A 27,183-nucleotide genomic window follows, 5' to 3' on the forward strand; every position below is an offset into this window, starting at 1 on the left:
ATTTTCCTCCTTGAATAATCAGACTAAATTAGTGACACCACAAATTGTGATCATTGAGAAATCTCTAAAGGTTTTTCAGAAGCCAAGTAGGAAGCTATCTATGACTTTTTAAAACTCTGACTGAATTCTAAATATATTTAATTGGACATTACATGAAGACGTTGTGTATTTAACTTCTGAATGCAGGGAAGATAAATAGAAAATCACCTGATGGATATGCAAAAATTTATCAGCTTTACAAAGACATATAATACCATTCTATGAGCACAAGTTTATTGCAATATTTTGTCCTTTACCGTCAACAAAAGAACACAGCCACATGATATAGGAAAAATCTATATTCTTTACAAATTTTCCATGAATCTCTAGCTAAAAGATCATATGACATATATGCAACAATTTATCAGCTTTCAGAGCTTTAATTGATATTCATTACTTGTGGGTTCTGTTATTTGACTCACGAAAATGTATATATACACAAAATCAATACTTAATGATGGTTTCACAGATATTCACAGACCTGCTCAGGGCAGCAATAAATTCGACCCACTGGATACACACTCCCAGCTAATGTTACAAGCGGTGGGCCTTTCTCTGACTTCATGTGTCAAGTATTCTAAACAAACAGGCTTTTCCTGCTGTATGCAGTGTCACATTTTTCTGATTTTTGCTCTTTTGTTAGTAATTTCGCTGTTTAAAATCACTATCAAGCTGGGTGCAGTGGCTCACACCTGTAATCCCAGCACTCTGAGAGGCCAAAGCAGGCGTATCACTTGAGGTCAGAAGTTTAAGACCAGCTTGGCCAACATGGTGAGACCCCATCTCTATTAAAAATACAAAAATTAGCTGGGTGTGGTGGCACATACCTGTAATCCCAGCTCCTAGGGAGGCTAAGGCACAAGAATCGCTTGAACCCAAGAATCGCTTGAACCCAGGAGACATAGGTTGCAGTAAGCCAAGATCGCACCACTGCACACCAGCCTCGTTGACAGAGTGAGATTGTGTTTCAAAAAATAAAGCTGGGTGCGGTGGCTCACACCTGTAATCCCAGCACTTGGGAGGCCAAGGCGGGTGGATCATGAGGTCAGGAGATCAAGACCATCCTGGCTAACACGGTGAAACCCCATCTCTACTAAAAATACAAAAAAATTGCCAGGCGTGGTGGCGGGCACCTGCAGTCCCAGCTACTTGGGAGGCTGAGGCAGGAGGCTGAGGCTGAGACAGGTGAACCCGGGAGGTGGAGGTGGCAGTGAGCTGAGATCACGTCACAGCACTCCAGCCTGGGTGACAGAGTGAGACCCCATCTCAAAAAAATAAATAAATACATAAATACATAAAAAAAATAAAATACAATATAAAATCAAATAAAATGAAACATTAAAAAGTATACAAAATCACTAACCGATGTATAGTGCTGAAGAGCTGTCTGATGTCCCCAAGTACAAAAAGAATGTCATGTGCCAATGTGCCTAAATACAAAAAGAATGTGATGTGCCTCACAGAAAAATATATTTCATTCAGGCATGAGTTATAATGCTTTTGGCTTTGAGTTCAATGATAATGAATCAACAATTTAGATTTTAATAGGGATTTTTAAACAGAAATACATATAAAATATAGTTATGTATTGATCAGCTAACAACAATGTTGTGATCAAAGGCTAATAGGAACTTTATCCTGTATTTCCCTTTAGGAACAATAGTTCAGTATTTGCTAATTCAGTTTTCACAATGATTTTATAACATTAATCTAAATGACAAGAATCTATATCCATTGTGAAGCAAATTCATTGTTTTATACAGACACACACACACACATATACTGAGTCTGAGTCTAGTAAGACAGAGAGCCTATCCCAGGCGCTAATCTGGATAACAGAAGCCTAGTATTCATTGCAAGATTTGGCCTAAGGCTCACGAAAGCTGCCCAAAGCATATGGAGTCTCATCTGCCCATGTCCACTTGCACCATAGCTGAGGAACCCTGAAAAGCAGCCCTAAGTTTAACACCCTGGCATTATAAGCCTTAATGAGCTAAACAGTTGAAAGAACACACCACCAGCTCTTTAGTGCATCCTGTTTCTGGTGTGGAAGGCAGTTGGGAAAAAAGGAGGCTGTTTGCTGAGTCCCTCATCATCTTAGGATGTTGTATTCCCAGTACATTCTACAGTCATTCTTGCGAACTACAAGTGAGAAAGAATGAAAACTGGGTTGGTCCAAGGCCATGCTGACTACCATACTCCATGAAACATACACTATGGTCACTAGTTTATATAAATATTCTACTTTATACTGAAAACAAACAGTATTTCCACATTACAGATTAAGAAACTGTATACTTAAGAAATTCCCTTCTCTAGGCAACAGAAAAAAGCTATAATCAAGAATCAGGAAGGGAGAGCACTGGGAAGAATAGCTAATGGATGCTGGGCTTAATACCAAGGTGATGGGTGGATCTGTGCAGCAAACAACCATGGTGCATGTCTACTTATATAACAAACCTGCACATCCTGCACATGCACCCCAGAACTTAAAATAAAAGTTGAAGGAAAAAAACACCGAACTCCTTTTTTTTAAAAACCGATTTTTATATTTTCAAACTATACCAACACTTCAAATTAAAGAAACGTCATCTTCAATTTAAACAGCAACACAAATAGGCTCATCCATAAATGAAATATAACTATGATTTTTGGAGAAGCATAACTCAAAGACCTATTAGTGGGAAGCACCCATTTTATGTTCTTATACTCTATGTACCAGGACAGAGTATTATAATTTCACCCAAGAAAGTGAAAGGCAAACAAAAGAAGAAAAAGAAACATAAAGTTTGACATACATTATTAGTCATTCTTGGAGTAATAGTAAATGTACAGGAACCAAAAACACAGAGCCAAAATTTTTAACAAAAGTGGCTGTCAGTACAACAGGTAACAATTACTTACTTGAAAGAAGAATAGAAGAGAGAAAGTTATGAATGGCTGGAATCTCAGTTAGCTTGTAACTGGAAAACTTTCAACTCAACACGAAATATAAAATATAAATGAATGTCTCTGTATTCATTTTCTTTTCTTCTCTACTATTACAAGTGATCAAGTTAACCTCTACGTCTAGAAAGACTAATTCTTTTTATCTTTGAGACAGAGTGTTGCCCTGTTGCACACACTGGAGTGCAGCGGCACAATCTCAGCTCACTGCCACCTCTGCCTCAAGGGTTCAGGCAATTCTCCTGCCCCAGCCTATAGAGTAGTTGGGATTACAGGCGCATGCCACCATGCCCAGCTAATTTTTTGTATCTTTAGTAGAGACAGGGTTTCACCATGTTAGGAGGCTGGTCTTGAACTCCTGACCTCATGATCCACCTGCTTTGGCCTCCCAAAGTGCTGGGATTATAGGCGTGAGCCACTGCGCCTCACCAAAAGACTAATTCTTTTCATGCCAATATTGACCTGAGAGAACATTTAATCAAGAACTTAAATGTCAGTGTTATTCTTCTCTGACCTTAATGTATTTTGCCCAATGTCTGACCCACCATGTGCCCAAAGCACAACAAAACACAACAAAATAACCTTCAAAACAATTTCCTTGGAGTCTTTATTCACTCCACAGACAAAAATTATACAAGGTCTCTTCTCTTCTTTTTAAATAGAAAATGTGACTAAATTCTCAATCTTAAAGCTTTAAGAAATTTAAAAATATACGCCAGGAGCAATGGCTCATGCCTGTAATCCCAAAACGTTGGGCGGTCAAGGCAGGCAGATCACCTGAGGTCAGGAGTTCAAGACCAGCCTGCAACATGTTAAAACCCCATCTCTACTAAAAATACAAAAATTAGCTGGGAGTGGTGGCAGGCGCCTGTAATCCCAGCTACTCAGGGGAGACTGAGGCATGAGAATCACTTGAACAGGTAGGCAGAGGTTGCAATGAGTCAAATTAGAGTTCGTGCCACTGCATTCCTGGAGATACACCAAGACTCTGTCTCAAAAAAGAAAAAAAAAAAAGAAATTAAAAATACATATTAAGTGACTGCTACATAGCAAAGACAGACAGTCCCTATTTAAATCTACTTCTCAATTCAGGGTCTTTGTTTATTAGCTCTCAAGTTTGCATATTAAACACACAAAAAAAATCTTAAATGTGTACTAGAAAAACCTATGTATTTTTCTTCTCCAATTGTTTCCTTTGAAATATTACACTTTAGGCCAGGCACGGTGGCTCACACCTGTAATACCAGCACTTTGAGAGGCAGACATGGGTGGATCACTTGAGGTCAGGAGTTGGAGACCGGCCTGGCCAACATGGTGAAAACCCATCTCTATTAAAAATACAAAAATTAGCCAGTGTGGTGGCGGATGCTTGTAATTCCAGCTACTTGGCAGGCTGAGGCATGAGAATCGCTTGAACCCAGGAGGCAGAGGTTGCAGTGAGCCGACATTGTGACACTGCACTCTAGCCTGGGCAACAAAACAAGACCGTCTCAAAAAAAAAAGAAAAAGAAATATTACATTTTAACCAAATTTTTATCTGAAAGTTTATAAATAAACATTACCAGTAAAAGTCATCTGCTAAAATAAAGCCCATTTAACAAGTGCTAAGAATTTCAGGCCGGGTGCGGTGGCTCACGCCTGTAATCCCAGCACTTTGGGAGGCTGAGGTGGGCGGATCAAGAGGTCACGAGATCGAGAACATCCTGGCTAACACTGTGAAACCCGGTATCTACTAAAAATATATTTAAAAAAATTAGCCAGGCGTGGTGGCAGGCACTTGTAGTCCCAGCTACTTGGGTGGCTGAGGCAGGAGAATGGCATGAACCTGTGAGGCGGAGCTTGCAGTGAGCCGAGATGGCGCCAGTGCACTCCAGCGTGGGTGACAAAAAAAAAGAGAATTCCATTTATCATTCATTGACTTCCTCTGCTACTATTCCCCAACCTACTACATTATTAGGAGGAAGACGTTAGAGAAACTTAAAATAAATCTGTTACTATAAACCATTTTTAAATGGCAAAGTTCCAGCTGAAACATTAATACCCCATAGAGCATGCTACGTCAAATTAAAAGTACATTTCATTAGTAAACACTGGCTTAACCTAACAAAAAATGAGGTACATCACATACTCTACTGCTAAAGCACACAAGTAGTATACCCCCACCAACTCTTCCCTCTAATCCTAAAATAGTCAACTGTTCTTTCTACTACCCATATTTGCTGGAAAATATATCTACCTACTCTCTACAATATGTTTACTTACATCCAAAAGTTATAAAATATTCTTTGGTATGAGAATATTGGTGTGAAGGAAAAATGTTCTAATTTCCTAAATAAATAATGCTCTTGGTCAGTGGCTTGGTACTATGAAAAGTACACATTTTTTACAGTTATCTTAAGTAAACTTATCTCCACCTATTGCTTTTTTTTTTTTTTTTTGAGACAGAGCCTTGCTCTGTTGCCTAGGCTGGAGTGCAGTGGCGCAATCTCGGCTCACTGTAACCTCCGCCTCCCAGGTCCAAGCGATTCTCCTGCCCCAGTCTCACTAGTTGGGATTATAGGCACACGTCACCACACCCAGCTAATTTTTGTATTTTTAGTAGAGACGAGGTTTTTCCATGTTGGCCAGGATGGTCTTGAACTCCTAACCTCAGGTGATCTGCCCACCTTGGCCTCCCAAAGTGCTAGGATTACAGGCATGAGCCACCAGGCCCACCCCTCCAACTATTTCTGAGAAGAAAAATCATTTGACTGAATGAAAAAAATCTGCTGTATAGAAGGCTCAAACTCAGAGATGTATTCCTTTATTCCTTTAGAGTAACACACTGCTACAGATTCCTTTAGAATAACACACTGTATTCTAACCTGTATTCCTTCAGAATAACACATTGCTACAGATCAGACTTGCAATATTTTCTAACTATAATGAAAAATTTTAAAGAAAATCGAGAAATCAAATAAGGAAATACTGTTTTCCTGATCTTTCCAAAATGTCCACGTTTGTATAATATAGACAAAGATGACAAACGTATTGTCTTTCTACTGTGGTAACATTTTTAAAAACATGATTTTCACAAGGGCAAGCAAAATAGCAATACACGTGTAGGATATTATATGTTTTACTCAATAATCTAATTGACGGCATATTTACATGAAATCACATAAAATTTTCACATCTCTATTTAGTCTACATTCTTTCTCATTGATTACTATGTTTTTAAGTTTATCAGAAGAAAGTAAAAATCAGAAGTATCCCTGAAGAAGGAAAAAACGTTACAACTACGGGGCAAATGTAAGTCAAGCAAGAAATTTAAAAAGAGAATAACAATACCTTTCGAATAATCTTCCAACAAGAGGTTGAAGTGACCTAATTGGCAAAAGAAGTCAGACTCCACTTTTCCTTCAGCTTTTAAGATTAAAGATTCGTAGCAGCGAACAGCCTAGAAATAAAAATTATAAACATTAAGAAAAAGGCATGTCCTTCCTGGAAGAATACATACATCTGCACGAGATTCTTAAAGAAATCAAAGCAACCATAAATGTATGTCATTTCTTCCATAGGTATAGGATTAAATTCAGCATTTCAGAGAGGAAATAACTTCTCTTAAGAATTTACTAATGAAGAAATTAGATCCCAAGGATTCTTGGTGAATTTTGAAGTCTTCAGCAGTATACCCATATTAAAAGGAGATGACAGAAGCCAAAGTAATGATGGGCTAACAGGACGACTAGATTAGTTTCATTAAAAAGGGCTAACTTGAAGATATATCTTTTGACTCCAGCTGTTTAGAGGATCTGAAGTGACCTTGCTGGACAGTGGAAGAAATCACAACATGGAACTCCTTGAATAAAAATTTATTGACTTTAAAAATAATAATAATAATGAAGCCAACAGTCATGATCTAAGTACTTTTCCATCTTGAAAAGATCATATGCTCAATAAAATAAACTAGGAGCTCATTAATAACTTTACATAAAAGTTGCATATCTAAATTCTTATTACAATCCTTATTTATACAACAAAACTACTCTCAAATTAAGCATTGGAGGAACATTACTGACTCTGGTAGCCATTAGCCACATGAAATTTTTAAACATTTGGAATGTGGAGAGCACAAACTGAGATGTGCTGTGTTTCAAAGATTTCACACAAACTTTGGTGGGGGGGTGGTTACGGGTTCAGATCAAATCTTTGAACTTTCAGGAGTATGCAGAAGGGAAAAACTGAATGAAAACATTACTAAAACATCAGAAAGAACAGTCTTCTAGAATTTTGCTGCAAATAGAGTTGTTACTAACCACAGATCTTGAAAAACTTAACTTCTTCTAACTACAGTCTTAATAACATGCAAACAGCTTGTTATTTGCAAAGGAAAAGATACTCAGTATTTTCAAGAATAAATGAATTACTTGTAATGCAGAACAAAATGAATAAATCTGAAAGTAAGCTGAAGGAAAGGAGCAAGGCTAAAGCATAGTATATTTTTCACAATCCCACTTACATAATATTCTAGAAATGTAAACCATCTTTAGTGTCAGAAAGCAGATCAGTGATTACTTATAATTGCTGCCTCCTCTTTCTGAATTACTAAACCACTGCCTGAGTTTACTTGTACTAAGCCCCTACTGTGCCAGACCCAATACGAAGTACTTTACATAAATGTTCTTCCTTACACAAAATGCAGTATCTGGAAAACAGGACTTCAAGTAATGGCAGCACGAAAACAAGTGAATGCACTCTACAAAAAAGAAGGGGTAATCGCAGCAACTTTGGGAGGCCGAAGGCAGGTGGATCACAAGGTCAAGAGATACAGATCATCCTGGTCAACATGGTGAAACCCCGTGCCTACTAAAAATACAAAAATTAGCTGGACATGGTGGTGCGCATCTGTAGTCCCAGCTACCGGAGAGGCTGAGGCAGGACAATCACTTGAAGCCAGGAGGCAGAGGTTACAGTGAGCCAAGACTGTGCCACTGCACTCCAGCCTGACCAACAGAGTGAGACCCCGGCTCAAAAAAAAAAAAAAGAGGAGGACGAAAGGGAATAAAGGCAAAACATAGGAAATTTTATTTTTTAACATTGTGCCAACATTCACAGCAGCGAAGAGTTTCACAGTTTAGTCCACAAGTACCCTCCACTCTATGCAAATTTTCTTAAAATACGTATCTAAAATGTCTAATTCTCCACCAAACATTACTAGACCTGAAAACAAACAGGTAAGTGTAACCCTATTATAATAAGTCACTTTTTTCAATCAACAAAAACTGACCCAAATAAATTTATATATTGTATTTAGCAGGAACTTCAAAGTAGATATTACAAATATACTTAATGAATTAAACAGTGGGCAAATACAGGCGATTGAGGTTGCAGTAAGCTGTGATCATGCCACTGCACTCTACCCTGGGTGACACAGCAAGACTTGAAAAAAAAGAAAAAGTGGGCAAAGGACAAGAACAGATCAAAAGAAGACACATAATAGTCAAAAAGCACATTTAAAAAATGTTCAACATCACTAATCACCAGAGAACTGCAAATCAAAACCACAACGAGATATCATCTTAACACTAGACAGAATGTCTATCATTAAAAAGATTAAAAAAAAAAAAACAAGATATTGGCAGGGATACAGACAAAAGGAATCTCTTATACACTTTCATATAGTATTAGCACACTCTGAAAAACAGTATGGAGATTTCTCAAACTACTAAAAACAAAACTACCATTCAATCCAACAATCCCATTACACGGTATATACCCAAAGAATAAGAAATCATTATATCAAAATGATAACTGCATTTGTATGTTTACTGCAGCTCTCTTCACAATAGCAAAGATAGGTAATTACTCCCATGTCCACCAATGGATAACTGGATAAAGAAAAAGCGGCATATATAAAATTAAATACTATTTGACAATTAAAAGAATGAAAATATGTCTTATGCAACAACAAGATGGAACTGAAGGTGATTATCTTAAGTGAAACAACTCAGAAACTGAAAACCAACACTAAATATTTAAGACATCAATATAAAAGATCAAATCCAAAAAAAGAAAACATTGAACAAAAACAGAGCTTCAGAAACATTTTGAGATCATGCCAGGCATTACAATCTTAATATAACTGGAATCCAAATGAAAAAATGGGAGAATAAAATAACTATCATCCAGGCGGGGCACGGAGGCTCACGCCTGTAATCCCAGCACTTTGGGAGGCTGAGGTGGGTGAATCACAAGGTCAGGAGTTCAAGACCAGCCCGCCCAACATGGTGAAACCCCGTCTCAACTAAAAACACAAAAAATTAGTTGGGCGTAGTGGTGGGTGGCTGTTATCCCAGCTACTTGGGAGGCTGAGGCAAGAGAATAGGGTGGCTGTTATCCCAGCTACTTGGGAGGCTGAGGCAAGAGAATCGCTTGAACTTGGGAGGTGGAGGTTGCAGTGGGCCAATATCGCGCCACTGAACTCCAACCCAGGCAACAGTGCAAGACTCTGTCTCGAGAAAAAAAAAATAACGAAAGAAAAGAACTATCATCAAAAATTCTATACTTCATTATACTATACTTCTATTAAAAAGCAGAATCATATCCCCAGATAAACAAAGGCAAAGAACTAACTGACGATAGACATACTTTACCAGAAAGAAGTATTGTTTCACGCAGGAAAAAATTAAAATAGCAGGTAGTAATGTGAATTCCCAAGGCAATAACATGGTTGTGGGATGAGCAAGGAGTGCTGGGCCAACTGCTAAGTTTGTACCTAAGGGATACACCCCCTGATAACTGCTAATCTGTTTTTGTATCTCTCTGGATTTGCAATTTTCGAGAAAGTAAGACTTCCTTGAAAAACAAACCTGAGGGCGTTCATCACCACTACACCTACCTTGTAAGAAATGCTGAAGATAGTCCCACAGGTTGAAGAAAAATGATGTTAACCAGCACACAAAACCATTTGAAAATACAAAATAAAGGTAAACATATAGACAAATATAGTAACCTATAATATTATAATGCAGATGAAAAAATAATGAATAAATCTGGTATCTAATTTTTTAAGGCATAAAAAAACTCTAAAAAATACATTAATGGATCCCTAAAGGACAGATATAAAGAGCAGTTTTTATATGCAACTGAAATTTAGTTCTTGTCAGTTGACAAAAGATGATTACTGGCCGGGTGTGGTGGCTCATGCCTGTAATCCCAGCACTTTAGGAGGCCAAGGCAGGCGGATCACCTAGGTCAGGAGTTGGAGACCAGCCTGGGCAACATGGTAAAAGCCTGTCTCTACTAAAAAAATACAAAAACAGCTACGTGTGGTGGCAGGTACATGAAATCTCAGCTACTTGGGAGGCTGAGGCAGCTTGAACCTGGGACGTGGAGGTTGCAGTGGGCTGACCTAGCACCACTGAACTTCAGCATGGGCAACAGAAGGAAACTACATCTCAAAAAGAAAAAAAAACAAAGATAGTTATAACTTTATGAAGCTTTATGTTACTGCCATGGTAACAACAAAGAAAACATATAGGACATATGTACAAAGTGAAATGAAAAGAGAATTAAAATTTGTCACTACAAAAAAATCCAATGAAACACAAAGGAAGGCAGAAAGAGAGGAAAAGAGAAATGAAAAGGGTACAACATAGAAAACAAGGTAAACTTTTAGACAAATATAGTAACCTATATTTTAAGGCATAAAAATGAAATGAAACAAAGAAAATGGAATTAGTAAGTCCTTTCTTGTCAGTAAACAGAAACAGGTAATGCACCAATCATAATACATAGAGGGAATAACTGGATTTAAAAAAACAAGTTACAACTACATGTTGCCTAAAAGACACTCACTTTAGACCTAAGGACACGCACAGGCCAAAAGTGTAGATCTGTATTCTATTCTCTGAAGAGGGCAAGAGTGTCCATCCTGGGACTATAGGTGCAGATCACCATGTCTAGCTAATTTCTTAGTTTTTTTGTAGAGATGGAGTTTTGCCATGTTGCCCAGGCTAGTCTTGAATTTTTGGACTCAACTGATGCATCAGCCTCCATCTCCCAAACGGCTGGGATTACAGGCAAGAGTCACCACGCCAGGCCAAGTAAAGCTTATAACAAAATGAGATCAGCGAGTAAAAGAATAGCAAAGTACATTACTTTAAACATCTGCTAAAGCTAAAGTCTGATTTTAAATCTGAATTCTAAATAAAATTACAAGATGCACTGCTGTGGTATGAATCAAATAATCTCCAAGTAACAACTCTGTCCTATTAAGAAACAGCAATGCAAACTTTTATTTTCATAAGCTAACCTTTACTGTGAACTTTTAAAGCCCTTCACACATTTATTCTACACTCATGTTCCGTTGTTAGTCATCCTACCACTTAAAGGGCTATTTGTTCAATCTAAACTGAGAGAGGTCTTACTTCAATACGACCTTCATAAAAGTTTTCCATTCATGGCACTCTCAAGTTTGTTCTGCTCTGAGTTGCGGTAGCAATTTATAAGCCAATCACGTGAAGATTCAAAGCAAGTTCATAAAATATGCCAGTCATTTTATGACAGCCATTGACTAATTTACAAAATATGTAGGTTTAGGTCTTAATCTGTTGAATGAAACAATCTTATATTCTTTAAAATACAAATTAGCTCTCTAGACAGCTCATTAAAATGGGATCATTCGTTAGCATCACAGTAAGTTGCAGTGCAAAAATAACCTTCAAAACTAAAAATCAATCTATGTCAGAACAGATGTATAATACTGTGGTTGGAAAGCACTAAAATTTAATTTTGGCTTACAGCATTATGCCTATAAATAAATTTTGCCACCTGAGTCACAGACAAAACAGGCAAAACAATCTTATTTGGCAATTTAAATAATATCAAATGTTCCCTAGTTATTTCAATTTGACTCTTTTAAAAGCTAGCTAGTTAGTAATAAAAGTAGGCTGGATGCAGTGGCTCACTCCTGTAATCCCAGCACTTTGGGAGGCTGAGGAGAGCAGATCACCTGAGGTCAGGAGTTCCAGACCAGCCTGGCCAACATGATGAAACCCTGTCTCTACTAAAAATACAAAAAATTAGCCAAGCATGGTGGTGGATACCTGTAATCCCAGCTACTTGGGAGGCTGAGGCAGGAGAATCACTTGAACCCAGAACACAGAGGTTGCAGTGAGGTGAGACCGCACTATTCCACTCCAGCCAGGGCAACAAGAGTGAAACTCCATCTCGGGGGAAAAAAAAAGTAAAGTAAACCAATACCAGAAAAGTGCCCATTTATTATCACATAGTTTGGAACTGTGCCTAGATGTCAAAATATTTTCTATAACTGCTTCAGATATGTATGTCCAACGTTGTACCCAAATTTTCTATTAGCATTCTTACATAATGCCTACTTAATACTCTGTCCAGTAATACGTAAACAATAACAACTCTAATTGTTTGGAAGACAACATCCAAACTGTTCCTGATACACCAAATTAAAGACCTAATTCTAAATAACAAAACATGACATTATTTCTATAGTTGCTTTTTTAACTCAAAACACTATTTTTAGAACTGGAAATGAAGTTCTACAGGTTACAGGTTAGCAAACAAAACACATATAATGCAAGATCTTAAATATCACCTTTCAAATATTACAGTATAAAGCATTTTAATAGGCGTTTCTCCTGTTAATGCCTCTACCATTATATTGAAGGCATACTGTAATAGTAATATTCTATTTGACAGAGTGAAACTCTATCATAATACAAACAAAATCAACCTAAAACGTTTTCCAACATGAAATAAAAGTTACTATTGCTAAAATCTGTTTTTCACTTAATTGAATTGCGTATTATTTAAATACGAGCAAGTTACTAAGCTTCCCCCAAAAAGTTTTTGCTGAAAAGTATTTACACTAATTCAGATAATCTTATAAAAATTAATAAAAATCTTATAAAACGTAAGTTACAGAATTTTAAGGAAATCTATTGTTACAACCATCCTAATGGTTTGATATACGCGTTCACGTATGAGGTAAAAAAAAAAAAAAATCAGAGAAACTAGTCATTGGGATAGAGCATCTTCAATGTCCAGAAAACTTGACAGGAAAAAAAGCATATTTATAACAATATTTTAAACCTTTAGAAGCTTGTAAAACAATACTGACATTAGTAAAATCTATAAATAAAACTTTCATAGAAAACATAAATACGAATAAAAACTGAAATATCAGTGATACAGATCATTCTAAGAATTTTTTTAAAAAACAGTGATATATGCAAAGCTCTGTGAGAAAGGGAAAAATATTTTATTATACATACTGTAGAATAATTTGTCTTGGAGAACAAGTACTATGGTTTGAATATGTCCCCCAAAGTTCATGCATTGAAAACATAATCCTCAATGCAACAGTGTTGTGAAATGATGTCTTTAAGACTTGACAACATCATAAGCAGGCTGCGCTCATGGATGGGTTAATGTCATAGTGAGGATAGGTTCATTACAGAGAGTTAGGCATCCCCCATCTCTTGCACTGTCATATACTTTCTTGCCCTTCCACCTTCTCCAAAGAATGATGCAGCACTAAAGCCCTCATGAAACGCAGCCCCTTGATCCTGGACTTCCCAGCCTTCAGAATCCTGAGCCAAATGAAGTGAAATTGAGTTAATATTTTTTTCATTTCAAAAAAGTCACTGCAGTTTAATATACGGTATTACTCAGTGTTTTATGAAGCTACAGTTCTCCTCAAACATAATGAAACCACTTTCTCATATTTAAAATGTTACTGTAATCATAATGGGAAAGGATCAATATGTGAAAAAAAAATTCCTTAAAATTTAAACCCCATATTGTCTATCTGAAAAGTTCGTTGCAAACTAAAATGTTAACCACAACCCACTGAGAATTTATCCTAACTCCAGCATATGAAGATTTAAAGTTCTCAACCAGTATTTTCCCACATTATCCCAGAAAACATCAAATTACTTTTATTTCATTATCATAACTATTTTAAACATTAAGGCAGATCGAGTCACTGTTGCTTAAATCGTATCATTGATACTATAACATGTTTTTCATAAAGCTATTTTCACTTGCATAATCAAAGTTTAACTCATGTTTCATTTATCAGTCAAATAAAGTGGATTTACTAACATATATATACACATTATACACACATATATATTACATTTTAGTTTTCTGATCAGTATTTGCCCCCAAAACATACAAAGGAGATTATAGGTAAAAGAACTCAGCGTCTGTACTGAATTAAACTACAAAGTAAAACGTCTTGGTAAGTAAAATGTTCATCCTGAGAAAATAATTAGTATTTCCTTGTGAAATACAATAATAAACTGAAATTCTTAACTACTGGTTTCAGCATCTAAAAGATGGCGCGATTGTTGTACCGTTCTTATTTCACGGGACCAACTGACAACATACAAACACTTTAACAAGATTTTGGTGAGAGGGTAAAAAACGATACACAGAGGAATATTCCAGGGCCAAGTTACGCAACAATTCACGCGGGAGTAACTAAACATGCTGCAATTAATAAGCACATATAGGTTTAATAATGCTGCTATCAATGTTGGAGATAACGCAAGAATTCTACTTTTAAATAATAATAATTTTTAATAAGCAACATGAAGCTACGGCAGCGCTCTTTACGGTCTAATCCTTGCTAAGGTTTCGGGGTTAATACCCCCACCCTCTTCCCAAGCTTCCCCCTTTATTGCTCCTCCCCCTTTTTACCCGCCATCTTGGCTGATAGGAGCAGCCTTAACTAAACGACAGTGCCAACTTTTCACATAAACAACAAATTCTTCCCACTGTGAGCATGACACCTAAGAAACAAGGTTCCTGAATGGAAAAAGCACACACATTCATGAAATCACATTTGCAGCACTGTGCATCCTAAAAAGGTAAACAAATCACTAAACTTCAGGCTAAACATACACGCATCAGTTTATAGGTCAAATATCTACTGCAAACTCTTCACCGCTGTAACTTACTTGCTACTTAAACTTAGGACACCAGGGATTTTTTTTAAAAAAGGCAAAAAAATGTTTAAAATTAGACACCAAGAGCCAAATGCCAAAAGGCGAGGGGAAGAAGCAGGAAGTTATGAATTTTGAAAACTGTACACATTCACTATTTGTGACGCTAAAATTCAGGAACAAAAGGCCCTAAAGTAACAGGCATGTGGTGTAGACCCGGTTTAGCCCGGTCCCAAAGCGCTCCGATTTTTTTTTTCCTCAGAGTAGAAGGGAGTCTGGAGCAAGGGGCGAAGTATTCCAGAGTACGGGGACAGCAAAGGCAAGAAACACTTTTCCGACCCCTTGGCCATGGAGCAGAGCCAAAATAAATACTGGCTGGGCGGTAAGGGACGCGGGGCCTTGGTAGAGCAAAGTGCGGACCAAAGACTTTGTCTGCGTCTGGTTGCTTTTACCTTGCCTAGTAGGGTCTTCGTTCTGGCGCCATCTTCATGAAGCCTCACGAACCCGAAGAGACGGCTGTAGAGAGAGAGACACAGAGCTTGTTAATGGTCTGAGAAAGCCAGTGACTTGCTCCTTCCCGAGTCCAAGAGCGACAGCGACAGATTGGTGAGTGCCAAGCTGAGGATGACCCCGTCATCAACGTGGGCAAGCTGCGTCCGGGCCTTCCCGGAGAGTATCGCCAGCCAACCAGGCGGGTGATGGAGGTGCGTACCTGTCCATGTCACCAAGCGCCTCCCTTTCCTCGACTGTCAGGCTAAGAGGCTCCTCTTCACCCTCGCGGCTCGCTTTTCCTGCCGCCATTTTCTTTGCCTCATCACCGAAGGCAACAGCGGCGGTAGTGAGCGACACTCCGCAGGATTTCATGGAAACAACAAATTTCCAAGTCCCACGACGATACCCAACCTTAATCGAGTAGTTGAAAAGACGCCTTCAATCGCTGCTTCAACTGTGACGCCAATTTTATCGCCTCCTCAGCGGCTGCAAGGAAAAAACCTGAGGAAAAGACTAAAGCAGCCGAAGCACGGGCAGCGGAACTCGGCTACCTGATCACATCTGGGAAACTACAGGGAAGGCAGAAGCTCGCAGTGCTGGAGAGCACAGCAGAATTTCTTAAAATCACAAACTTTGCCAGCACCAGCACAAAGTTGTAATTGTGTCACGGGCGAACCCCACGCAGCCGCCGCGACCTCCCCGCTCCCAACCAGTTAGTTGTAGCCAATCTAGGCGACTGATTCGTCTCACGTGATCTTTGTTGACTTACGTCAGGCATGGCTCCACTGTACTCCTAGGCTGCTGGGACCCCGCCCATCCAGTTCGCCAAGGACCTGGGAACGTGACAGAGGTTGACTGATTCTGACCGCTGGTTGGTTGATGGCCACGTCTGTGGAGAAAAGGGTAGTCTCTGGGATGGAACAACCTGTAGGTTGTGCTAGTTAAATGCATTAAGATAGAAAATGGAGTGTCTGTGCTGGGTGTTTTTGCAGTTGCGATACGCTTGAAGGGGAAGAGAGCGATGGGAAGGGCGGCATCGGGCATCACTCACGGGGCGCAAATGCGAAAAGAGGACACCATGGACTTTAGGAGAGTCCGTAATGAGGCTCCCACTGTCACAAGCCTTGCGAATGCGAGACCTTGCAGGGCATGGCAAGGAAGCTGCGCAGGCCCTAAACCTTCACCCTCAAGACTTTTGGCCTTGTCACCTCCATAGGCTGGTTCTTTGCCCATTTCCTCTCCACTGACCAAGTCTAAAGAGAAGGCATAATATCTTATGACCTCAGTCGGTAAGCCAGGCCCTAGGGAATCAACGTGGCAACTGCATTTATCAGTTCATGATATTATCTAAGCAACAAACGATGAGCAAAAAAAAAAAAAAAAAAAGTTACTCCACAAACCCAAAATGTTTATTTCTATTGTGATAATGATAATTCCGTGAGGTCTCAGTAAGAGTAGCAGCTTCTGTGGACAGGAATTATAAGAACAATAATTAAGACCTTCATCACACTTTCAAGATGCAGTAACCCTTAGAAAAGAAAAAAACACCACATTTTTCTTACTTTCTCAATTGTAACCAAAATTATAAATAATAGGTAAAAGAATTTATTTCTGAACCCCAAATATCTGAGAGAGGTCTTAGTCAATTTAAAAAGTTTATTTTGCAAGACTTACCCATGATACATTTGCCCAAGGTGGTCAGGGCACAGCTTGCTTTTGTACGTTTTAGGGAAACATGATTGGTTCGGTCAGGTAAGAGGGACAACTCGAAGCGGGGGCTTCCATGTTAGATAAGAGACAGGTCGGGCGCTGTGGCTCACGCCAGTAATCCCAGCACTTTGGGAGGCCGAGGCGGGCAGATGACCTAACGTTGGGAGTTTCAGACCAGCGTGACCAACATGGAAAAACCCCGTCTCTACTAAAAATACAAAATTAACAGAGCCTGGTGGCGCATGCCTGTAATCTCAGCTACTCTGAAGACTGAGGCAGGCGAATCGCTTGAACCCAAGAGGCGGAGGTTGCGGTGAGCCGAGATGGCACCATTGCATTCCAGCCTGGGCAACAAGAGCAAAACTCCGTCTCAAAAAAAAAAAAAAATGTAGATAAGAGACAAGAGTTTGCATGCTTTTGAGTCCTTGATCAGCCTCCTACTGAATACAGAATTTAGTCCGGCTAGTAACTGTGTATTTTTACATAAATAAATAATAAGGCAGAGGAAGCAATCAGATATGCAGTTGTCTCTTGTGCGCCTCACAGGGATAACTTTGAGTTGGGTCTGTCCTTTGTCCACAAGGAATTTCCTTGTGGGCACGTTGTGAGGAACGTATGTAGCTTCTTATCTTTGTACCTATCTTATTTAGGAATAAAATGGGAGGCAAGTTTAGTGACATAGTTCCCAGCTTGACTTTTCCGTTACTTAGTGATTTGGGGGTCCCAAGATTAATTTTTCTTTCTCATATTATATGGCATATGTATGGTGAGGAATTGTGTATATTTTTCTATGTAAAGAATCTATAAAAAGTCTCGTATATATTAAACGCCTCTGTTGATTACTGTTTTCAAAAGACAAATTGCATAATATTCCATGTATCAAATAGTTTACTGGTTATACCTCCAGATATTAGATATTACAAAAATGTTAATTATTAATGGGCATTAGGGGAAATGTTCCTTTATAAGTGAAGAAATGGTATCTTTTTAAGTAATAAGTTTGCCTCCTCCAAAAATAGGTATTATGTATTTAAACTTTGATGTTTAAATGAGAGGACAGTTTAGAACTTCCAGACAAAAAACTATAACACTAGTGAGAGTTTTGGAAATCCCAGCTGATTTTGCTCAGTAACACGTGTTTTCATTGTTATTTTGAAACTAACAACTAACTCTGATTTTATAGATTATAGTCTATCATGTTCTTTACTCATTCCATTTCAGTTGAATCGCTACACCACAGAATATTTTCAGTAGCTGTACTATTGAAAATGTTATATTAATTGTCATAAGTATATTAGTAAGTATATTAATTGTCATAGTCGTGGCCATCACACCAAGAGGTTTTTGATAATATGCATACATTTGCACAAGCAGACATTCAAATAATGTAGAATATGGCCTTTTCCAGGAATAAGGCCTACCTGTCTCACTTGAGGCAGGTAATTATTACAAAGTGATAGAGCAACATAGAGATGGGACAGAAATTGCAGTAAAGAATGAATTTGAATTCTGGCTCTGTACAGGCTGTACCTTGGAAAAATTAGCTAATCTCTAACCCAACATTATATATCGAATGTAAATACAAAGCTGCATCCATCCTCATACCTTCATATACATTTGGCAGATTATAAATCAGACAGGATATAACATTAAGGCCTTACATTCTATGTAACTTTTTGGATCTTACCTAGTTTATAAAATGTAACTACAAAAGATACAAAAATATGTATACTGATAAAAGGCTTATTATTTGTACCCTTTGTAGTGTATAATTTGTCACATGTATGTGAAATGGGTATAAAGCATTCAGATTTAGGTTATTCCCTGAAGAGACTAGAATAATGACTTTATTTTATTTTTTCAAAAAAGTTTAGTATAACAACACATAGAAGGTAGGGTGGTATAGCAAAAGAAGAAGTAACAAAAATGAGCGTTAATTATCGGAAAATTAGAAGATATAACCATTTAACCTGATATATGTGAATGCATGTAGCTTATTTTTTAAATTTATTTATTTATTATACTTTAAGTTCTGGGATACATGTGCAGAACGTGCAGGTTTGTTACACAGGTATATATGTGCCATGGTAGTTTGCTGCACCAATCAACCTGTCATCTGGATTTTAAGCCCTTCATTCATTAGGTATTTGTTCTAATGTTCTCCTTCCCCTTGAACCCCACCCCCGATAGGGCCCAGGTGTGTGATGTTCCCCTCCCTGTGTCCGTCTGTTCTCATTGTTCAATTCCCAATTATGAGTGAGAATATGTGGTGTTTGGTTTTCTATTCCTGTGTTAGTTTGCTGAGAATCATGGCTTCTGGCTTCATTCATGTCCCTGCAAAGGATATTAACTCATTCTTTTTTTATGGCTGCATAGAATTCTATGTTATGTATATGCTGGATTTTGTTTATGCAGTCTATCATTGATAGGCATTTGTGTTGGTTCCACGTGTTTGCTATTGTAAATAGTGCTGCAGTACGCATACATGGGCATGTGTCTTTATAGTAGAATAATTTATAATCCTTTGGGTGTATACCCAGTAATAGGATTGCTGGGTCAGATAGTATTTTTGGTTCGAGATACCTGAGGAGTTGCCACACTGTCTTCTACAATGGTTGAAATAATTTACACTTCCACCAACAGCATAAAAGCATTCCTGTTTCTCCATGTACTTGCAAGTGTCTGTTGTTTCCTGACTTTTTTTTTTTTTGAGATGGAGTCTCGCTCTGTTGCCCAGGCTAGAGTGCAGTGGCGTGATCTCAGCTCACTGTAAGCCCCGCCTGCCGGGTTCACGCCTTTCTCCTGCCTCAGCCTCCCAAGTAGCTGGGGCTACAGGTGCCCACCACTGCACCCGGCTAACTTTTTGTATTTTTTAGTAGAGACGGGGTTTCACCGTGTTAGTGAGGATGGTCTCGCTCTCCTGACCTTGTGATCCGCCCGCCTTGGCCTCCCAAAGTGCTGGGATTACAGGTGTCAGCCACTGCACCTGGTCTGTTTCCTGACTTTTTAATGATTGATCACCATTATAACTGGCATGAGATGGCATCTCTTGTGGTTTTGATTTCCATTTCTTTAATGAACAGTGAAGTTGAGCTTTTTGTCATAGGTATATTGGCCACATAAATGTCTTCTTTTGAGAAGTGTCTGTTCATATCCTTCACCCATTTTTTGATGGGGCTGTTTGGTTTTTTCTTGTAAATTTGTTTAAGTTCCTCATAAATTCTGGATATTAGCCCTTTGTCAGATGGATAGATTGCAATATTTTTCTCCCATTCTGTAGGTTGCCTGCTCAGTCTGACGATAGTTTCTTTTACAGTGCAGAGGCTTTTTAGTTTAATTAAATCCCATTTGTCAATTTTGGCTTTTGTTGCCATTGCTTTTAGTCATGAAGTCTTTGCCCATGTCTGTGTCCTAAATGATATTGCCTAGGTTTTCTTCTAGGGTGTTTATGGTTTTTAGGCCTTATGTTTAAGTCTTTAATCCATCTTGAGTTAGTTTTTGTATAAGGCATAAGGAAGGGGTCCAGCTTCAGTTTTCTGCATATGGCTAGCCCGTTTTCATTCTTGAGTTAATTTTTGTATAAGGCATAAGGAAGGGGTCCAGCTTCAGTTTTCTGCATATGGCTAGCCAGTTTTCCCAGCACCATTAATAAATAGAAAATCCTTTCCCTGTTGTTTCTTTCTGTCAGGTTTGTCAAAGATCTGATGGTTGTAGATGTGTGATGTTATTTCTGAGGCCTCTGATCTGTTCCACTGGTCTATATATCTGTTTTGGTACCAGTACCATGCTGTTTTTGTTACTGTAGCCTTGTAGTATAGTTTGAAGTCAGGTAGCGTGATGCCTCCAGCTTTGTTCTTTTTGCTTAGGATTCTCTTGGCTATATGGGCTCTTTTTAGTTCCATATTAAATTTGAAGTAGTTTTTTCTAGTTCTGTGAAGAAAGTCAGTGGTAGCTTGATGGGAATAGCATTGAATTTATAAATTACTTTGAGCATTACAGTTATTTTCATGATATTTGTTCTTCCTATCCATTAGAATGGAATGTTTTTCCATTTCTTTGTGTCCTTTCTTATTTCCTTGAGCAGTGGTTTGTATTTCTCCTTGAAGAGGCCCCTTCACATCTCTGTAAGTTGTATTGCTAGGTATTTTATTTTCTTTGTAGCAATTCTGAATGGGAGTTCACAGATGATTTGATTCTCTGTTTGTCCATTATTGGTGTATAGAAATGCTTGTGACTTTTGCGCATTGATTTTGTATCCGGAGACTTTGCTGAAGTTGCTTATGAGCTTAAGCGGTTTTTGGACTGAGACGATGGGGTTTTCGAAATATATAATCACGTCATCTACAAACAAAGACAATTTGACCTTCTCTCTTCCTATTTCAATATGCTTTATTTCTTTCTCTTGCCTGATTTCCCTGGCTGGAACTTCCAATACTATGTGGAATAGGAGTGGTGAAAGAGGGCAATCTTGTCTTGTGGTGATTTTCAAAGGGAATGCTTCCAGCTTTTTCCTATTCCCTATGTTATTGGCTATGGGTTTGTCATAAACAGATCTTATTATTTTGAAATATGTTCCCTCAATACCTGGTTTATTGAGTGTTTCTAGCATGAAGTGGTGTTGAATTTTATCAAAAGCCTTTTCGGCATCTATTGAGATAATCATGTGGTTTTCGTCATTGGTTCTGTTTATGTGATGGATTGCTTTTGCTGATTTGCGTACGTTGAGCCAGCCATGCATCCTAGGGATGAAGCTAACTTGATAGTGGCGGATAAGCTTCTTGATGTGCTGCTGGACTCAGTTTGCAGTATTTTATTGAGGATTTTCGCATCGATGTTCATCAGGCATATTGGCCTGAAATTTTCTTTTTTTGTTGTGCCTGTGCCAGGTTTTGGTATCAGTATGATGCTTGCCTCATAAAATGAGTTAGGGAGGACTCCTTCTTTTTCTGTTGTTTGGAATCGTTTCAGAAGGAATGGTACCAGCTCCTCTTTGTAGCACTAGTAGAATTGGGCTGTGAATCCATCTGGTCCCGTGCTTTTTTTTGGTTAGTAGGCTATTAATTAATTACTGCCTCAATATTAGAGCTTGTTATTGGTCTATTCAGGGATTCGACTTCTTCCTGGTTTAGTCTTGGGAGGGTTTATTTGTCCTGGACAAATAAACCCTTCTTCTAGGGTTTCCAGTTTATTTACATAGAGGTGTTTATAGTATTCTCTGATGGTAGTTTGTATTTCTGTGGGAACAGTGGTGATATCCCCTTATCCTATTTTATTGTGTCTATATGATTCTTCTCTCTTTTCTTCTTTATTAGTCTGTCTAGCATTTTATCTATTTGGTTAATCTTTTTAAAAAAACAGATCCTGGATTCATTGATTTTTTTGAAGGGTTTTTTTTGTGTGTCTATCTCCTTCAGTTCTGTTCTTATCTTAGTTATTTCTTATTTTCTACTTGCTTTTGAATTTGTTTGCTCTAGTTTCTCTAGTTATTTAAATTGTGATGTTAGGGTGTCGATTTTAAATCTTTCCCACTGTCTGATGTGGGCATTTAGTGCTGTAAATTTCCCTCTAAACATTGGTTTAGCTGTGTCCCAGAGATTCTGGTACATTGTGTCTTTGTTGTCATTGGTTTTAAAGAACTTATTTATTTCTGCCTTAATTTCTTTATTTACCCAGTAGTTATTCAGGAGCAGGTTGTTCGGTTTCCATGTAGTTGAGTGGTTTTGTTGAGTTTCTTAATCCTGAGTTCTAATTTGATTCACTGTGGTGTAAGATACTGTTATGATTTCAGTTCTTTTGCATTTGCTGAGGAATGTTTTACTTCCAATTCTGTGGTTGATTCTAGAGTAAGTTTCATGTGGTACTGAGAAGAATGAATATTCTGTTGATTTGGGGTGGAGAGTTCTGTAGATATCTATTAGGTCCACTTGATGCAGAGCTCAGTTCAATTCTTAAATATCCTTGTTAATTTTCTTTCTTATGGAACTGTCTAATATTGAGAGTGGAGTGTTAAATTCTCCCATTATTATTGTATAGAAGTCTAAGTCTCTTTATAGGTCTCTTAAGAACTTGTTTTATGAATCTGAGTGCTCCTGTATTGGTGCATATATATTTAGTATAGTTAGTGCTTCCTGTTGAACAGATCCCTTTAACACAATGTAATGCTATTCTTTTGTCTTTTTTTATCTTTCTTGGTTTATAATCTGTTTTATTAGAGACTAGGATTGCAACCTCTGCTTTTTCTTGCTTTCCATTTTCTTGGTAAATTTTCTTCCATCCCTTTATTTTGAGGCTATGAGTGTCTTTGCACATCAGATGGGTCTCCTGAATACAGCACATGGATGAGTCTTGACGCTTTGTCCAATTTGCCAGTCTGTGTCTTTCAATTGGGCCATTTAGCCCAATTTATAATTAAGGTTAATATTATTATGTATAAATCTGAGCCTGTCATCATGATACTAGCTGGTTATTTTGCACACTAGTTGATGCAGTTTCCTCATAGTGTCATTGGTCTATATATTTTGGTGTGTTTTTGCAGTGGCTGCTGCCAGTTTTTCCTTTCCATATTTAATGCTACCTTCAGCATCTCTTGCAAGGCAGGCTTCGTGGTGACAAAAATCCCCTAGCATTTGCTTGTCTGTAAAGGATTTTATTTCTCCTTCATTTATGCAGGTTGGTTTGGCTGGATATGAAATTCTGGGTTGAAAATTCCTTTTTTTAAGAAAGTTGAATATTGGCCACACTCTTCTAGCTTGTAGGGTTTCTGCTGAGAGATCTGCTGTTAGTCTAATTGGCTTCCCTCTGTAAGTGACCTGACCTTTCTCTCTGACTGCCCTTAACATTTTTTTTTTTAATTTCAACCTTAGAGAATCTGATGATTATGTATCTTGGGGTTGATCTTCTCATGGAGTATCTTGGTGGTGTTCTCTGTATTTCCTGAGTTTGAATGTTGGCCTGTCTTACTAGGTTGGGGAAGTTTTCTGGATAATATCCTGAGGTGTGTTTCCTAACTTGGCTCCATTCTCCCTGTCTCTTTCTGGTACTGCAATCACTTATAGGTTTGGTCTTTTTACATAGTCCCATATTTCTTAGAGGTTTTATTTGTTCCTCTTCATTCTTTTTTGTCTAATCTTGTCTGCATGCCTTATTTAAGCAAGATGGTCTTCACTCCGATATCCTTTTTTCCATTTCAATTCAGCTATTGATACTTGTGTATGCTTAACGCAGTTCTTGTGCTGTGTTTTTCAGCTCTATCATGTCATTTATGTTCCTCTCTAAACTGGTTATTCTACTTAGCAGCTCCTGTAACCTTATATCAAGGTTCTTGGCTTCCTTGCACTGGTTTAGACCATGCTCCTTTGGCTCAGTGGAGTTTGTTATTACCCACCTTCTGAAGCCTACTTCTGTCATTTCCATCCATCTCATCCTCTATTTGTTTCTTTGCCTATGGTAGCTATTTGTTTATAAATTTCTCATTTATATTTATAACTATTTTTGTCTATTCTCTTCTATGTCACTGAGCTTCATATCATAATTTTGAATTCTTTATCTGGGTTTTAATAAGGTTCTTTTTCATTGGAATCTGTTGCTGAGGTATTACTGTGTCCCTTTACAAAGGTTACCTTTCCTTGTTTATTTATGTTTCTTGTGTCTTTATGCTGCTCTCTGAGTATCTGGTGTAATAGTTGCCTTTTCTAATTTTTAAAATATGCTTTCACTAGGGAGATTTTTTTCTAAATATATATCTATGGTTTTGGTTGGGTATGGCACTTTGGCTTTCATTCTAGATGTGGGAGGTAGTGGAGTCTCCATATGATTTCTTTAGGTGTAAACAATGTCAGTGCTATCTTTGATTTCCTCTGTTTCTCAGGGTGCAGCTGTTAGTGGAGGCTGTCTTGAAGGTTTGCTGTGAATGAGGATGCCAGATAGGCCTGTGCTTGAGCCCAAGAGTGGCATATCCTGGCAGCAGTGTTAGTGGGCCCAGCTTGTTCAGGTGCTGATAGTGGTAGCAGTGGCCAGGTGGGTGGGTGGATTCTAGACCACTGGGAAGTACATGTGGTATTGAGGTGGAAATTAGAGAAAGAAGAAATAAAAACCAAAAGAGAAAAACAAGTTCCTGTATTAGCCTGTCTCATCCCAAAAATCAGTAACAGACACAGCCCAGGCCCGGGCAAGGTCCTGAAAACACCAAGAAGTCAAGACCCAAAAGGAATGTGCTCTGGAGACCCTCCCAGCACTCCCCAACATAAGAAAAAGAAAAATAAAATTCCTCTTTTAGCCCTTTACCCACTTTCCATAAATATTTTGCAAGTTTTGTAAGGTCGTGTTTCTCCTTTGATGCAGCTGCAATACCACAAGCTATGCTAGAGATTATGAGATCTGTCACTGTTTGATTAACTGTCTTTATTTCTGCTTCTGTAACCCTTTGTTCTGAGCTCAGTTTTTTTGGATGCAAATCCACTGAGCCAGTGTACATCTTAATAAAAATCCTCCTGTAAAACCCATTTGGTCCATCTGGTCCTCTGATTCCTGCAACAGTATGAGTAATGGCAGTAACAGTAGTAGCATAACTCTCTGACTCCCAAATAGTCCACACTTGTGTTGGCAACGGTTGTAACAGGGTGGATGAGCCAGACCCCAAGACTGTATATAGCACATGCAACTGGCTATTCACTGTGGTGGTAGGGGCAGGTTGGCTGGGCTTGACCCCAGGATCCTGGGAGAAGTGCCCAGGTGCCTGTGGTGGTTGACTGGGTTGGGAAATCCCCAGTACCCAGGAGAGCATGGTTGGATATTTGAGGGGCAGAATAGAGGTCAGATGGGCCTGTTCAGGTCCCTCAGTGGTTCATGCAGGTGCTGGGTGTTGTAGGCAGGATCAGGGTGATCCCTGTGTCTTTGGTGGGATGCTCCAATCCCCAGTGGAAATGCTGCAGCCCTCCTCCTGGGAAGTATAGGATTGCTTCCAATGGCAGCAGACATATGCTGGCAATTGGAAATTATACACATTTCTTGTGGTTTGGCTCCATCGGTACCATCCCACAGTAGGCGCAGACTGAGAAGGAGTTTGTCCTCAGGGCACTTGTAAATGTGTGGCAGCTTCATTTCAGAGGCAGTGGGAGCAGTGGGAGTAACTGGGAAGAGCAAAGGGCATGAGTCAGGGGTAAGGTCATTGTCAATGGCTTGTGCTTCAGCTCTGGAGGCAGCAGCCAACTGAGGCTATATCTGTGTATGGCAGATGTCCAGGAGGATCCAGGGATATGGAGACGCTGGGGCGTTTGGGCCCCGAGGCAGGGTGCAATCTGGTCAGGGCTGGCCTCTCAATATGGCGCCTTGCTGTGCTTAGGACTCATGGGTGTGTGGGACCTAGTGTAAGCTCCGTCTCTGAACCAATGCCATGGTGTGGTCTCCAGGAGCCTGTGTTAATATTAAGGCCTGTGGGGATTGATGGCTTCTCCCATAGCTAGAATTGCAGAAGTCCATAGTGAGAATATGGACCACTGGGAGTCTTTAATTTACCCTTTTCCTGAATTGAGGTGCCTCTCCAGGATCCCAGCCAATCCCAGCCAAGCAGGCTGCCTAATTTCCCTCTCATTCCTTGCTTTATGTGTTGCTTAATACTTCTGTGTTGAATTTCAGTGTTCTTTCTTACATGATCTATTTGAAGAGATTATTTGCTATTTTGGTTCTTTGCCGTGGAGATGAGTAGCCGTTCTCCCTGGTCAGACATTTTAAAGCTCCTTCCCCTCTTTCTATTGTTTTAAGGCAGAATATTTCTTAAGTTATTTAAGCATGTCTCATTACAAAAAGTGGAAAAATTCTTTTAACACTCTTTGTTAGGGTGGGAAAAAGTACAAAGGGCATGAATGGGGGCCAGGTCACTGACAATGGCTTATGCTTCAGCCCTGGAGGCAGGGCTATGTCTGTGGGTAGTGGATGTCAATGAGGACCCAGGGATGAGGAGATGTTGGGGTTTTTGGCCCCCAGGTAGGGTGCAATCTGGTCAGGGCTGGGCTCTCAACATGGAACCCTG

At 38.9% G+C, this 27,183-nt stretch overlaps 1 protein-coding gene across 42 annotated transcripts in view; it reads right to left on the minus strand.

The window, feature by feature from the left end:
• UTY (ubiquitously transcribed tetratricopeptide repeat containing, Y-linked) overlaps positions 1-17,060 on the minus strand; it is a 249,115-nt gene extending 232,055 nt beyond the window's left edge. For 36 of the 42 annotated variants that reach the window (XM_063804975.1, XM_063804974.1, XM_063804973.1 and 33 more), the window contains exons 1-3: positions 15,667-17,060; positions 15,407-15,470; positions 6,316-6,424 (exon numbers count right to left, since the gene is read on the minus strand). In XM_063804975.1, coding sequence (XP_063661045.1) covers positions 6,316-6,424; positions 15,407-15,470; positions 15,667-15,818 — 325 coding nt within the window. In that variant the 5' untranslated portion in view covers positions 15,819-17,060. 42 annotated transcript variants of the gene reach the window in all.
• Positions 17,061-27,183: the final 10,123 nt, after the last annotated feature.

The sequence above is a fragment of the Pan troglodytes genome, chromosome Y, assembly GCF_028858775.2.
Source record: "Pan troglodytes isolate AG18354 chromosome Y, NHGRI_mPanTro3-v2.0_pri, whole genome shotgun sequence".
Lineage (NCBI taxonomy): Eukaryota > Metazoa > Chordata > Mammalia > Primates > Hominidae > Pan > Pan troglodytes.